Source organism: Oncorhynchus nerka, linkage group LG13 (assembly GCF_034236695.1).
Source record: "Oncorhynchus nerka isolate Pitt River linkage group LG13, Oner_Uvic_2.0, whole genome shotgun sequence".
Lineage (NCBI taxonomy): Eukaryota > Metazoa > Chordata > Actinopteri > Salmoniformes > Salmonidae > Oncorhynchus > Oncorhynchus nerka.
The window spans coordinates 78289964-78306689 of NC_088408.1; the positions used below are offsets into that span (position 1 = coordinate 78289964).

At 40.9% G+C, this 16726-nt stretch overlaps 1 protein-coding gene across 1 annotated transcript in view; it reads right to left on the bottom strand.

Annotated features, from left to right (window-relative positions):
• LOC115140216 (polypeptide N-acetylgalactosaminyltransferase 9) overlaps positions 1-16726 on the bottom strand; it is a 115622-nt gene that overhangs the window by 61509 nt on the left and 37387 nt on the right. The window contains exon 4 of the mRNA XM_029678422.2: positions 9696-9893. Within this exon, the coding sequence (XP_029534282.2) occupies positions 9696-9893 (198 nt within the window). The remainder of the gene's footprint in view (positions 1-9695; positions 9894-16726) is intronic.

Consider the following 16726-nt stretch of genomic DNA (forward strand, 5'->3'; position numbering starts at 1 on the left):
CAACAGAAAAGAAGCTCAAACAAACGAAAATGCAGCAAGTGTAATGTCATTCCAGGTTAAAAGTTTGACGTGAGTGAATGAGTTAGCTGCAGTTGCCTAGCTAGCTAGCAAATAACAAGACATGTTTTCCAGCCTTGCATAGCAGCCATTTTGTTTAGATCTGAAGACCAGACCTTTTGCATAGCAACTATGCCAACATAATTAATGCCTAGGGTCGTGTCTGTAGCAACATGAACAAAATCACTAACAACCAAATTTGTCTGGACTATCCACCTCATTTTCGAATGTTGCTATGGGCAAAGCCAAACAACGGTGTGATGTGATGGATTCGACTTCCGCTTTACTTACGTACTGCAGTACACACGTGGTAAATTTGCTGGAGTAAATTATTTGAACGATTCCATTTATAGAGTGTAAAAGTCAAGTAAAAAAGTGTAAGTGTAATTGTATATGTATTTCATTCAAGTTCGATAAAGGTGCTAGACCTACAAGTGTAAGGTTTTGTATTTATTTTCTTAGTCAACCTTGTGTTCTGTTTCGTTGTGTTCTTCAACGAAGCCTTGTCTTTAATTTTTGTTCATTGATTTCACCTGTGTTAGTTACTTGCCTGGTCGCATCAGCTCCTTATTTAGTTCAGTTCTTTCTGTTTGTGCCTTTGTGAGGTATTGTTAGTTTGAACTCTACTAAGCCTTTTCCTAGCTCGTTTGTGAGAACCAGTTATAGCATTCAGTCCTAGTTGTTGATTCACCTGCCTGTTTGTCTACCTGTGTATGACCATTGCCTGCCTGTGACCACGATTCCTGCCTTCTGAGAAGGCGAAATTAACACCTGCCTCGATCTGCGTGTGAATCTACACCTTTTTATCCATGTCATCTTTCGCAGTGCAAAGACGTTTAGGGGCTGGGGAGAAATTACGATAAAGCAACAACAAAAACACGATTTTCTGTACAAAATGTCCAAATTATATTTAGACCAGTTGTAAGGAAAAAGAAAGCTGTGAAAACAACCCGAATGCGTTTCTGATAAGATTTCAGTTCGGTTTCGATGCATATTTTATTTGGTTAAAATACTATCAGCTTTTATGATGTTTTTATGATGAAGACAACACCTCTACAGATGGTATCTAACTGAACATTGCATTCTCTCAAGATACAGAAAGAAAGAAATCATATTTCTCCACTCCTGTTCCTAAATCCAAATTTTGCCTACATTTGGTGTCTAATTTTTCTGCAAGAAATGCTTAATTCTGCAGGAGTTATTATTAAGGTTATAGCTCAATTTGCACGGAACTAGTATTACTAGAGAACGTTGGTTAGGTATGTACTGTATTACCCCAGAATGTCCGTCATTCCAGAGGCGCAAAATATTTTAATGATGTATTTGGCGATGTTCATTCCATTCGCACAAAACGTTTAAATAAAAGCATTCACTGTGAAAGTCCACACATGTAGGCCCTTCATATATAGGCTATGCGCAACACTTTGTTAAATTTATCAATCAAATATTTTTTATTGCTGAACACCTGTCAAACTCAAAACACAGGGACGTTGATTCGCACCGGACTAGTATTTTCAGAGGAAAATAGAGTTTGCCAAAAAAACAGTAGGTTATTCTGGTTGGTCAATTTCCAGATTTCAGATTCCATTTAACCCACATATGTCAGAGTCAAGGCCCGCGGGCCACATCCGGCCCGCAAGAAGGTTTTTACGGCCCCTGGGATGATCTTGATTTATTATTAGAACCGGCCCGCAGCAAGCCGGCAGCCCGCAGATCTTTTACACGCACCAATACTACATTTCCCACAATGCAAAGGTGACGCACCGAGCAGTAGGCTGCTTCATTTCAATATTTATTGGCACAGCAGTCGTCAGCATCACAGTAAAATTAACTTTCAGATACCCATCAAAAATGGCAAAACGGAAGGTGGATACTGAGAACCGGGGGTTTCAAACAAGGTGGGAGTCGGAGTATATGTTCACGAAGGTAGCTGGAAAACCTGTGTGTCTTCTGTGTGGAGAAAGTGTGGCGGTACTGAAAGAGTATAATCTGAGACGACATTATGAAACGAAACACGCGGACAAAAACAAGAATATGGACATGGAACAAAGGCTACAAAAGGCAGAGGAATTAAAACGAGGCCTCAAATCTCGACAGGCTCTGTTCAAAAAAGCCAAATCACAAGGCCAGGCTGCTGTCAAGGCCAGTTTTATTTTGGCAGAAGAGATCGCTAAATCAGCCCGGCCATTTACGGAGGGGGATTTCATCAAAAACTGCATGATTAAAGTTTGTGACGAAGTTTGCCCAGAAAAAAGGCAACTCTTTTTAAATGTGAGTCTGAGCAGAAACACCATTGCCGAGAGAGTAGACCAGTTGTCCATCAATCTAAAAGAGCAGCTTGTGAAAAAGGGAAAAGATTTTATTGCATATTCCTTGGCTGTGGATGAGAGCACCGACATTTCTGACATTGCCCAGTTGTCAATTTTCATCCGCGGAGTGGACTCCAACCTAAGCGTGACAGAGGAGTTTTTGGCTTTACGTCCTATGCATGGCACAACTACGGGGCATGATTTGTATGAAGAGGTGTCAAGATGTGTAAATGAGATGGAGCTGCCTTGGGAAAAACTCGTGGGTTTGACAACCGACGGAGCACCTGCGATGTGTGGACACAGGAGCGGACTGGTGGCGAAGATACGGGAAAAGATGCAAGAGGAAAACGCGACAGGTGAGCTGACAGCTTATCATTGTATCATACACCAGGAAGCGTTGTGCGGTAAAGCCTTGAAAATGGAGCATGTAATGAGCATCATCACGCGCACAGTTAACTTTATCAGAGCCAAAGGTTTGAATCACCGCCAGTTCAAGGCATTTCTGACGGAGTTAGAAACGGAGCATGGTGATTTGCCTTATCACACAGAGGTGCGATGGCTAAGCCAGGGAAAGGTGCTTCAAAGATGTTTCGAGCTTCGTGAGGAGATTTGTCTGTTCTTGGACAGCAAAGGGAAAGACACAACACAACTCCGAGACGAAATGTTTCTGTGTGAAATGGCTTTTCTGTGTGACATTACGAGTCATCTGAATGCAATAAACTTGCAGCTGCAGGGTCGGGATCGTGTCATCTCTGATATGTACAGTACAGTGAAGGCATTTAAAACCAAACTGACTCTGTGGGAGACGCAGATGCGGAAAGAAAATTTGAGCCACTTTCCCAGCTGCCAGACCATGAAAGAGAAGCTCTCTACCAGTGCGTTCCCGAGCACACAGTTGGCTGATAAAATAGGTATGCTTGCCGCTGACTTTCGACGCCGATTTGCTGACTTTGAAGCACAAAAAAGCAGGTTGGAACTGCTCGGTAACCCATTTGCTGTTGACGTGGAAAGCTCACCACCAAACCTCCAAATGGAGTTGATTGACCTCCAATGCAATGATGCACTGAGGGCAAAATATGCGGCAGTGGGTGCTGCGGAGTTCGCCCGTTTCCTCCCGGCACAATGCCCCAGCTGCGCATCCAGGCTGCTCAAACGTTGTCTATGTTTGGCAGCACATACCTGTGTGAACAACTGTTTTCTTTGATGAACCTGAACAAAACATCACACAGAAGTCGACTTACTGCTGAACACCTCCACTCAATTCTGAGGATTTCTTCAGCTCAGAGCCTTACCCCGAACATTGATGAACTTGTGGAAAAGATGGGACACCACCAAGTATCACCCTCAACCTCAAACAAGTGAACATTACTGTGCAATCACATATTTAGAGTTTTTACTCAGTTCAAGTTTAAAAGTTAAAATTTAATATTTGTTTTCACTGCATGTTACTTCTCCTTAAACAAAGTGTTGTTTTTGATTAATAGATTTTTGCACTTTATTTTTTTGTATTTCAATCCAATTATATTTTAAAAATATTTCAGTTGAGTGGATGATAGAAAATTGCTACTATTGTTTTTTCTTTGAAGTAAATTTAGCCCACTTTTGCTAAAATAGAAAATATAGTCTACTGATGGTGCCTTGAATACCGGTTTCTTTCATTTAATGTTCATGTTATGGGGATATTTATATAAAGGAAATTTGTCTTTTGTGTCTGTTGAAAATTAAAGATTACTGACAGAGCCATAAGAAAATATTGCTTTATTTATCTGATCATATTGTAATATATTTGTTAGGTTTTCAGTAGGTTCAATTAGGTTCACTAGACTATATGCGTCATTTAAAAATTTTTCAATGAACATTCGAACAGTCCGGCCCTCGTCTTGTAGCTGATTTTTTTATTTGGCCCTCCGTCCATTTGACTTTGACACCCCTGATTTAACCCATGCAAACAGTAGGCTACAGTTCACTTGACATGCCATAGACCTATTTAAAGTCCCATCTTGAGACTGTCGAATTTGTATCAAGCCTTACAATCATCACACATAACATAGCCAGCACTGCTATCATCCTCTTTTTACCACTTCACCAAATATTTTCCGAACATTACTTTTCTGTCCCTCACTTCTATATATTTTCAACTTTCCGTTTGCACTTTTTGGCATTTGGAATTAAACCACAACAATGTCATTTTTGCCTCTAGATTGATGTTAACTTTTTCTACCCGTTCCCAAAAGCATTATTTGGCGATTGGCTGGCTGTGTAGGCTATTTGAATAACTGCTCAAATGCCTTGCATCTACTGTAGCCTGCCTGATTGGGCAACCATTTGAATCAGGTTTTTTCTCTGCAGTTTAGTTTAGGTCCAGGCACATAACATGCTGACCAAACCGCCCCAGTTGCATGCTCCAGTGTTGCAAAATAAATGTAAACATACATGTTATTCAATTATTGCACCCACATTGCTCTGCGTTGCCAAGGGCTAAAATAGAAGTCAGTTCTTATTTGTGATGCTGATCATGGTGCAAGTCCTGCCTCTCCCATGTCCTCATTGGTTTATAGAAGCAGATACCCACATGCCATCTCCTCATTGGTTATGCCCACGTGGGTGATTGAAAGATGAACTGAGTTCGGTCGTGTTGTGGTAACTATGAAAGTTAGATGCCAATTGCCATATAAAGTCCAAAGAAGAAAACGCCTGGAAGGAGGAGAGATGACTAGAAACGATTCCGGTGACCGCTTTATGTGTTGATTAATTGTCGGTGTAGAGGACCTTGTGCATTTTAGGTAAAATAACAACTCAACATTTATATCCCAGGACAAATTAGCTAGCAACAGCAAACTAGCTACCAACTGCAAGCTAGCTAAGTAGGACAAATTAGCTACCAACTGCAAGCTAGCTAGCTAAATTGCCACAAATGTTTAATGCTTTTCGACCTGTCCCCAATTTAATATAATTGGTTGAGTTTTTTATATTTTAACCTGCATGTCGTGATTGCGTTTGGTATGGGGGGGAGGGGCAAAATAAATTTGTGCACGGCCGGTTTGGGTACTGTGTAAGGCCAGTAATATGTTGTATTTTGTCAGGATGTTTCGGTTAACAGAAACATGCTAATGTAGGGATTTCTAGTGGCTCGCATATAAATTATGATAATACCGAGCATGGACGAGGTTGTATCCATAGTTTCCGCGTTTGTCTTCCGTGTTTTAAAAGCGTTCAAAAATTAGGTGAATATCTTCTGGTGAAAGAATGACATTGTATGTATTGACTTATCAAAATAACATTTTAATGAAAATATGTAAATCATTGTCATTTTTAACATGTTAACAGTTTCAAAAAAGCAATAAAGCACACTAGACAGTGCTATATCATGTATACAGTCACAGGTAAATGGCCACTGCCTCTTGTGTCTTATTGCGCTGCGAATTTTCGCAGCTTTTTGTTAAAAATCGCGCAAAATTTCAACGTCCTGCTAGTCATGCCAGGAATATAATGTATGCATATGTTTAGTATGTGTGGATAGAAAACACTCTGAAGTTTATAAAACTGGTTAAATCATGTCTGTGACTATAACAGAACGTGTGTAGGAGGCAAAATCCCAAGGAAAACTGTTCACAAAAAACAAAAACAAAATATCACTCCGCCAGTCTCTGTATTGTCTATGGCAAGGGAAAATAGATAGCGTCCAGTTTACAGTTCCTACAGCTTCTACACGATGTCGCCAGTCTTGGCAATTGGGTTGAAGTTAATCCTTGGTCAAATGAGAAATAGGCACTTCCTGTCGTCGACTACACCGGAGGAAGTTATGAAAGGGAGAATATGGACCATGATTTCAAGACTTGCTGCTATTGAATACAGATCGCCCCGTGATCAATTTGATCGATTATTAACGTTTACTAATGTGTAGCGCCGGCTACGCTAATTATTTTGTTTACGTCCCCTTTGGGTATTTCGGGGGTTGCATGCTATCAGATAATAGCTTCTCATGCTTTCGCCGAAAAGCATTTTAAAATTCTGACATGTTGGCTAGATTCACAACGAGTGTAGCTTTAATTGAGTACCCTGCATGTGTGTTTTAATGAAAGTTTGAGTTGTATCGAGTACTATTAGTTGTCACTCTGAAATTTCCGCTGATGTTGATCCCTGTACAGGGACAGCAGCCGTAAAAAGGTTAATTAACTGCAATTGTCTTCGCTTATGCCTGCCCATACCATAACCCCACCGCCACAATGGGGCACTCTGGTCACAAAGTTGACATCACCAAACCGCTCGCCCACACAACGCCATATACAGTGGGGCAAAAAAGTATTTAGTCAGACACCAATTGTGCAAGTTCTCCTACTTAAAAAGATGAGAGAGGCCTGTAATTTTCATCATAGGTACACTTAAACTATGACAGACAAAATGAGAAGAAAAAATCCAGAAAATCACATTGTAGGATTTTTAATGAATTTATTTGCAAATTATGGTGGAAAATAAGTATTTGGTTAATAACAAAAGTTTATCTCAATACTTTGTTATATACCCTTTGTTTGCAATGACAGATGTCAAATGTTTTCTGTAAGTCCTCACAAGGTTTTCACACACTGTTGCTGGTATTTTGGCCCATTCCTCCATGCAGATCTCCTCTAGAGCAGTGATGTTTTGGGGCTGTTGCTGGGCAACACGGACTTTCAACCCCCTCCAAAGATTTTCTATGGGGTTGAGATCTGGAGACTGGCTAGGCCACTCCAGGACCTTGAAATGCTTCTTACGAAGCCACTCCTTCGTTGTGTTTGGGATCATTGTCATGCTGAAAGACCCAGCCACGTTTCATCTTCAATGCCCTTGCTAATGGAAGGAGGTTTTCACTCAAAATCTCACGATACATGGCCCCATTCATTATTTCCTTTACACGGATCAGTCGTCCTGGTTCCTTTGCAGAAAAACAGCCCCAAAGCATGATGTTTCCACCCCCATGCTTCACAGTAGGTATGGTGTTCTTTGGATGCAACTCTGCATTCTTTGTCCTCCAAACACGACGAGTTGAGTTTTTACCAAAAAGTTATATTTTGGTTTCATCTGATCATATGACATCCTCCCAGTCTTCTTCTGGGTCATCCAAATTCTCTCTAGCAAACTTCAGATGGGCCTGGACATGTACGGGCTTAAGCAGGGGGACACGTCTGGCACTGCAGGATTTGAGTCCCTGGCGGCGTAGTGTGTTACTGATGGTAGGCTTTGTTACTTTGGTCCCAGCTCTCTGCAGGTCATTCACTACGTCCCCCCGTGTGGTTCTGGGATTTTTGCTCACCGTTCTTGTGATCATTTTGACCCCACGGGCTGAGATCTTGCGTGGAGCCCCAGATCGAGGGAGATTATCAGTGGTCTTGTATGTCTTCCATTTCCTAATAATTGCTCCCACAGTTGACTTCTTCAAACCAAGCTGCTTACCTATTGCAGATTCAGTCTTCCCAGCCTGGTGCAGGTCTACAATTTTGTTTCTGGTGTCCTTTGACAGCTCTTTGGTCTTGGCCATAGTGGAGTTTGGAGTGTGACTGTTTGAGGTTGTGGACAGGTGTCTTTTATAATGATAACAAGTTCAAACAGGTGCCATTAATACGGGTAACGAGTGGAGGACAGAGGAGCCTTTTAAAGAAGAAGTTACAGGTCTGTGAGAGCCAGAAATATTGCTTGTTTGTAGGTGACCAAATTTTTATTTTCCACCATAATTTTCAAATAAATTCATTAAAAATCCTACAATGTGATTTTCTGGATTTTTTTCCTCATTTTGTCTGTCATAGTTGAAGTGTGCCTATGATGAAAATTTACAGGCCTCTCTCATCTTTTTAAGTGGGAGAACTTGCACAGTTGGTGGCTGACTAAATACTTTTTTGCCCCACTGTACGTGGTCTGAGGTTGTGACGACCTACTGCCAAATTCTCTAAATTGACATTGGAACCGGCTTATGGTAGAGAAATTAACATTCAATTCTCTGGCAACAGCTCTGGTTGACATTCTGGCAGTCGTCATCCCAATTGCACACCTTCAAAACTTGAGACATCTGTGGCATTGTGTTGTGTGACAAAACTGCACATTTTAGTGGCCTTTTATTGTCCCCTGCACAAGGTGCACCTGTGTAATGATCATGCTGTTTAATCAGTTTCTTGATATGCCACACCTGTCTGGTGGGTGGATTATCTTGGCAAAGGAGAAATACTCACAATCATAGATGTCAACAAATCTGTGCACAAAATTTGATATAAATAAGCTTTTTGTGCGTATGGAAAAAGTTGGGTATCTTTTATTTCAGCTCATGAAACATAGGAGCAACACTTTACATGTTGTGTTTATATTTTTGTTCAGTGTACATATTTACAGAAAACCATTCAGGTGTATTTTGTGGCTTTGGCAAATGTGTTCTAATGATCTAAAGTCAAACTGTTGCTACTGCCTGTATACACACAGTCCAGTTCAAAGTGAATGATGGCAGGCCCATGTGGCACATGGCTTCTTTGCATATAGATCTACTGTAGGTCTGATTGGCTATGGCACACCGGTCTCCGTAGACTCTGGTCCTGGTCAGGACAGATGTTTTAATTAGGTTTTATTTGCTGCAGTGTCTATTAATTGTCCAAATGCATGGCCGCTAGAGAATTTTCACAAATGACTTACTATACGTCATTCCCAAACATTCTGAGAATTTATGAAAATGTGAAAATGACCATATCCAAGTGCTCGCTTGTCAGAAAATGTTTTAAAAAATGTAAATAAAAAAAGGTGTCATTCTTTCTAGGGGTGTATGTGAACAGATTTTAATAAGATTTAATGTTGCTAAAATGCTGTCAGTTCAACTTTAAGTATATCATGAGCAGAATAGGCTCTAACAATGTGAATTCCAAATCACCCGTTGTATAAAAATACATAAGACATGATTTACCTGAGGACCCTAGGTGAATAATTATGGTAATAATCATAAATTCTATGATTACAGTGACTATTGCTTCCATACAGTAGAGAACTAACCCAATAAACACAGTTGTGTAAACTAGAGTAATGTACAACGCTCACCCACCGTATGTAAAAACACATATGACCCAATATTCAAGGCTTCCTCTCGTGCACCGCACACATCAATATTAAGATATTTATCATTTTAATTAGATACTTTTTTTCAATAGAGAGGTTCACTGTTGATTGTTTGGCCTGTACACTTGTACAAAAGACCTATAGAGCCATATAGTTGATGGCTCTAACAATGTACAAGTCATATCCGGGACCTAGCTATCCGTATTTCATCAAAGATCCTCATCTATAATGGAGGGGGTGCTCAGCTATGGTGAGGGGTGTTACCTGATGGGAGCTGTCTCATCGCCCTTGTCCAGCCACTCCTGAGGGGGGATGATGTACATGCACCACAGGCCCCAGTTGTAGCCGTGGGCCGCATTGGCATACTGCTGCACCTCGAATGTGTTGAACTTGATGTTGTCGATGGCCGGGAGGATGATCCGGGTGTGGTCCTCCTTCACCCTGGTCAGGATAGGCTCCGCCCTTAGTTAAGAGAAGAGACAGACATCAGGGATGAGCTACTGTACTGTGACACTGTCATAGAATAGTTTTCTCAAGCACAACCATCAAACAAACATCCATCAACATACCTTTAGGTGGGTAAAACAGTAAGGAAATCAATTGAATACATATGCCCAGCAATAAAAAAGCAGTGTTGGCTCCCTTGAGATCTTTAGCTACTATTTCCCATGTACAGGGTTGCCAGTGATCCTCAATAAAAATCCTTTCTCCAAAAGCCTGCCAGTCTTCAACAATGGGTCGTGCTCTAGGGTGTTGCTTGGCACATTCTGTGTCAGAGTACATCAAGCAGTGAGAAGCAGTCTTGGTGTTGGTGTCCCCAGGTCATTGAAGTGGCTGGCTACAGAATTGATGTGTTTGTTTCCTTTCTTTTCTACTCCTTTGGCCTAAGGCATGCATGCTGATACCGTTAGATAGATGGTAAGGGAATAATCCAGGGTCGCTGTCAATTATTTAGCCTTACTGTCAGCCCTAGCTATATTTTGATCATCTGTCTAATGTCGGACGGTTCAGTACAGTTTTAGAGCAAATATCCATTCCAGACAAGCATTATTCTCAATCTGACAGGAGGCTGCAATTACGACTCATATTTAAGGTAACTCTTAAATATACCCTCTCCCTTATCTCTCTCCATTCTAATCCTCTATCTCTCTCACCACCTTTTCTTAAACTCTTTCCTCTTCTCTCTCGCTTCCTCCCCGTTCTCTCCATTTCTTTAAAACCAAGCCCATTTATCTTCCAAAAGCAGAATTATTCTTCATCACATCAAGGTAGTGGAAAGAGTGCAGAGGAATGGATCCAAATGGAGCTATAAGTGGGTTTGCCAGTAAAAATGACTGACAGAGGCACTACTTAGTAAAAGCAATCATTTAATAACAGTGGAGTGATTGTAAAAAGCTTCCCATCTCATTGAGAAAGATTGGCATATGAGAGACCTGGGTCGCTACTTACTTTAAGGCATAATGGCAATGATAAAAGTCTGTGGGAGAGGGGTTGAGTTCACCATCTGCTGTTGGAAAGTTGGTTTGTATCCAGGTAAAGGAAGGTGTTGATGAACCAAATTGTCTGACAAACATTATTTACCATATGTGCTTTGAAGTCAAACTGGAATGATGAAAACATAATAATTGAAGGGTGATAAAGAATATTGCAATGCTACTTAATATTGTCAATGAACACTTTGAAATTCATTGAAAATGACTGCATAAAGATGAATTAACTCCAGGATTTGTGTATAGCCTCACATGCTGAGATGTTGCTGATGGTACATCCTGTATGCATTCTCTAACCTTGAGGACCCAGAACCCCCTTTTCCAGTACACTTCATCAGCCATTCATCTTCCCTTGTCCTTCAGAGTCTAGGGTACAGTAGCACCCCAGAGGTAGTTAGCAGCATGCTCAACACTAGCTACCTCAATAGGTACCTCAGGGATCCCAGTGTTGATGAGGGAGAGGACAAGGCGTAGAAACAATGAGGGATCAGGTTTGACTGATGATGCTTGTCATTTTCCCCCTCTGCTCTTCCTCTCTTTTCATATGCACCATCACCGGGAGGGTTATTCACCGACATCTGTCCAGATTCAATCTGGTTTCATATTCAAATAGTGTTTTTTCCCTCAGCGATGACTCATGTAATATTGTGAATACATTGTGGCAATAGGTCTTACCATTAGTTGTTACTCTAGAGCTTCTCTCATTTTATTCCTACCTTGCCTGGTTTCAAGACTTTAAAAAAAAATGTACAGACGTTTTGGAAAAAACGGATTATTGTATCCGTTGTTTATTTTCATGATTTGATTTATTGAATGTCTACATGCTCCAAAATAAACAGCCTTGCGTGTGTTTTTAACACACTCAAAACCAATTAAAAGATTGTCTAATATTACGATCAACACTGATTTTCCCAACCTAAGCAAAGTCACACATACCTGGGGTCGTAGAGCGTCATATGTCAGGATCAAAATGTGCTCAATCTCTATCTGTGTGTACTTGAGTCCACATGCCACCTTCTGAGGATGCCTCCTCTCCCTATCTGTCCTACCTTTGTCCTCTGTACAGAGCCCAGAACGCAGGCCGTGTGAGATTACAACTCCATTTTTCCAGATTAATGGAATTCCTGTTTGAAAAGTTTCTCAAGCACGGATTTATCAGATAATGGGATCTAGCTTCATTCACAACCATACACACACAGAACTGCAGGCGCCAAGTGCCTAAAATAGGATCAGTTTAATTTGTTTGCAGGCCAAATGCAGCAGAACATGTAAATTGCCTGTGCAGAAAGTAGAGGCAATTTCATTGTGACATCCTGTAGCTTCCATTTATGAGAACATTAACGCTGTGTGTGTGTGCATTCTCATTTCTGTGTGTGTTTGTTTGTGTGTGAGAGAGAGAGAAAGAGAGTGTGTGTGTGGGGATCTCAGACTTCATCGCTTCCGGTCATGTTCTAGCACAGGGATGGGCAACTTTGATGGGGGAGGGGGCCACAAAAAAGCTGAACTCATCATGAGGAGCCACAGTGGCTTGTGGGTCTGTGTATCTACATCTGATGATCAATGGCCCCCACCCCGGTCAGTAATTCGACCATGCTTACTGCAAGTTTAGATAGCTGGCCACTAGACTAATTTACCAATCTAAACATGTGCTAATTGAGTGACTGCCGATGCACAATCAAATTTAGAAATTGCACCTTGTGTATTCAACCTTGTGTATTCACCTCTATTATTCTAACTCTCAAAAGTAAATTGAGATCCCGACTGAGTTCCTAAAAAAATGTAGGGTGAAATTGGTCCGCAGGCCTATAAAAGGCCGCCAGTTGTCCATCCCTGTTCTAGCACATTGAGACTGTACACTGTGCACAGATCTTAGACTATCCAGTCTTCAGAGTTGTTTCTTTGGATAAATAATGCTTGAATCTGTAGCATAAATATCAATATTATATACTAATCCTGTATAAATGACTGCTCCAGATGAAAGGTAGGGAAGGTAATTCACACTGAATTTAAAGTTACAGTGAAATAGATTTTGCCAATATCCCGATAGATTCTTGAGATTACTTTGTACGTTTTCAGTTTACCTGGTATGCAGTATAGGCTTGGGGGTTAATTCAGGCTGATTTGATAACGCTGTTGTATTAGCAGTATAAATCTCTGTCTATTCTGTATTTTTGGATGCCTGCCTGGTATGTGGTCTGTGAAGCACTCACTGTGTAAGCGTTTATACCATCCTTCTCTTTTCAAGATGGATAAACACTGAACCAAGGCCAGTCAGTCAGAGCGAGGGGGAAAGGAAAGGCATGTTTCACTTTAGCTCAGAATTCAAAATAATACTTGTAGTAATAGACCTGCACAGCGCAGCAACACTGTTTTCATTATATCCATTAAAAGCAGGAGCACCGGAACTGGCAGTGTGAATCCAGGCCCAGCCAATCAGGGTGGCTATTATTGTTTTTATATATTTTCTTTGTAGCCTATTCACCAATAATGCAATATATGGTCTTGATTCAGCTGCCCTGAATGCCCTGCATTCCCATTTTAAACCATTTTATTAGTGTGAAGATAGAGCTAAATCAGGTGCACCTGTAGTCATACCGCTGGCTAATTGGATAACTTAGATCACTGTGTCTACAGCAGCTTCCATGAGCCCACAGCAAAGTTGATACTGACTGTAGAAAAGGCTACTGTAAGAGTTAAAAACCATGCCTAGAGAGAGATTGTCAAAGAGTACAGAAAATTAGTGAGTTTTATTTTTTTTAGGACTACAACAGTGTTTTTTTCAACACTTGTAGAAATCCCACTCTCTCCCTCCATCCGATTGACCATCAGTCCAGTGAGATAAAGGTTATTTCAATTTATGCTCTGATGTGCCTCGCAAGTTGTAGGCTACAACAACTGACCTATTACCAGTGTCATCATATAGCCTAGCTTGACACTCCAGTTTTGAAATATAAGGGTTATTTATATTAAGGGGAAGGCCTACATGGAGAAAAGCAGACCTCTCTTATATGAAATTAGGCAAATGAATGAAACAATATCTATTTCCAGTCAATGGCCTATCATTTTTAGGAATGTAATTTAATTGGAAATAGAACTTAGGTCTGTGCTTCTCCACCCATGCACTATAGGGAGGCCCTATTGATCTCACACAATACATTGTAGGAGCACTTGATCTCCTGCACCCAGCAGAGAATTGCATTGTGACTCAATGTGATCTCTACTAAGAAAATGTTGGTGACCACTGTTCTAGTCTATATAGGTTATGGAATATTATTATGTGTATTAGAATACTGTTATAATTCAAATCAAATCAAATCAAATGTATTTATATAGCCCTTTGTACATCAGCTGATATCTCAAAGTGCTGTACAGAAACCCAGCCTAAAACCCCAAACAGCAAGTAATGCAGGTGTAAAAGCAGGTGTAATTGACCTTTCCTTTGATGGTGTTTAATATACAGTGTGTAACCTAATCTAAACCTGATCTACTTTGATTGGCCTGCTCCCGAGTTGCGCAGCGGTCTATGGCACTACATCTCAGTGCTTGAGGCATCACTACAGACACCCTGATTCGAATCCACAATCCAAACCAGTTGAGAGGTCCTTGGAAGAGGTTGGAACAGTCATATTGCTCTTTTCTCTTTTATTGGTCCTATTTTCCATTCCCTGACCTCAATCTGAATCCTGGGAAACGGTGGGATCACAAGGTGCAGCAGCATCACAACACCATCAAAGCGTGGGGTTGTGAGCCGTGCATTTCATTACAGCCATGCAGCCAACATCCAACACCCACAACCTCTAATCTCCCCCACACACTCAGCAGGCACACATACACACATAGCGCTCGCATGAACTATTCATTAATAACCTGAGATTGCAATGGTGCAGAATAAAAAAATAAACAATATCAATTTATCTGAGGCTCTCCCTGTGAGTTCAGAGTTCAGGAGGCGTAGATGCTTATTACAAACCTGTTGTATTTCCACCACATTAATTGTATTTACTGAACAGAAAAATTGAGCTTAGTGGGATTAGAATGTTCGCCTCGGAATGAATGACCCTGTTTCTCAGCCTTGGATATATAGTTGTACTGGAATGGCTTCAGAGGGAGGAAATGGATTGTGCACATATTTAGAGAACACAAAATAATGCAATGATATAACATCCTGTAAAACTGAATGTGTTCCATCCGTTCCATTTGTGAAAACTATTCACATGAGAACTATCCACACTTAAATAAACCAAGTATGATGCAATTATATCTAACTATCCTATAAATCCAAAAATGTGTGTAATCAATTGCATACTAGACACAATCAAAGACACTCTTACTGACAGTTGTAGCTGCTTTGCATGATGTATTGTTGTCTCTACCTTTGTGCTGTTGTCTGTGCCCAATAATGTTTGTACCTTGTTTTGTGCTGCTACCATGTTGTGCTGCCGCCATGTTGTGTTGATACCATGTTGTTGTCATGTGTTGCTGCCTTGCTATGTTGTTGTCTTAGGTGTGTTGTGTGTCTTTGTAGTGTTGTGTTGTCTCGTCGTGATGTGTGTTTTGTCCTTTATTTTTTTAATCCCAGGCCCCTGTCCCCGCAGTAGTCCTTTTCCCTTTTGGTAGGCCGTCGTTGTAAATAAGAATTTGTTCTTAACTGACTTGCCTAGTTAAATAAAATAATAAAATACAAAGGGTAAACAACATCAACTAGACAGCTTCTTGGCTTCAGAATGCCAGCAGGTTCACTTGGCTCAGCAAACTGGGTGCCTGGGTATGCACTAGTAGTTTTTACAAGGTCATTCACTGTGTCTCATGACAAAAAGGCAGGGGAACAATCCATCTCACTTATTACTGTAGTATGTGCCATATTGCATAGTCATATGATGATGAATACAGGGGCTTGGACACATCTAAGGTTGCGGGCTAGCAGAACAATACACCACATACATTCAACAAATTTGTCATGTTTTTTCCCCCTATTCCCACTGAAATAGATTATATTATGCACAGCTCTGTGCACACATACTGTATAAGTACACTCACAGTTGAAGTGGGGAAAAATGGACTGTATGCAACACAACCTGTTTCTTACAAGAATGTAGTGGCTGATGCTTTTCATCTCATATACATTATCTCTATGTTTTTTAACATATCACAGCTTATTCGATAGAATCACTGGGGTCCAAGTGCACAGCTGTACTTTTCAGAAATAGAGACTCATGCAAAGCAAATGCACGGCTGCCGTATCGAACACGCTTTAAATGTAGAGTGTGAGTGTGAGGGTATGCGTGCGTGCGGCGTGAGTCATGAAGGCAGCAAGTGAGCTAACTCAAAGGATCATTTTGATAGATCCCTGCATGTAAAACAGGGGAGCGAACATCAGAAACAATGAGGGTGGACCTGTGGAGGTGAAAGGATGGTGAGGGGGCGGAAAAGCACATCCATTTTTTAACAGGAGCAGATGGGGAAACAGATGAGGGAACCACCAGGGTATCAATTATCATCACCCACTCCAACTCCTGATGAAACCAACCAACTCCCCGATGTAGCTGGCTGACTGGCAGAGACACCCTGTGGGTTTGGAGTGTCCATTACGTTCTCACTAAAAGCACTCCTGGGTGAAAATCGAGGTACATGAGATCCTCCTCTGCCCAGAGGTCAAAAGGATGACAGTGATGAATGATTGGTGGATCAGATCACAGTAGATGGACTGTCTGTGGCTATATGTGATTTGGTTTGATTTTGTATGATACTATCTGTGCTCATATTTGTGTGTCTTTTTAAGCTTTGATGCTGTTTATTATAGTCAAA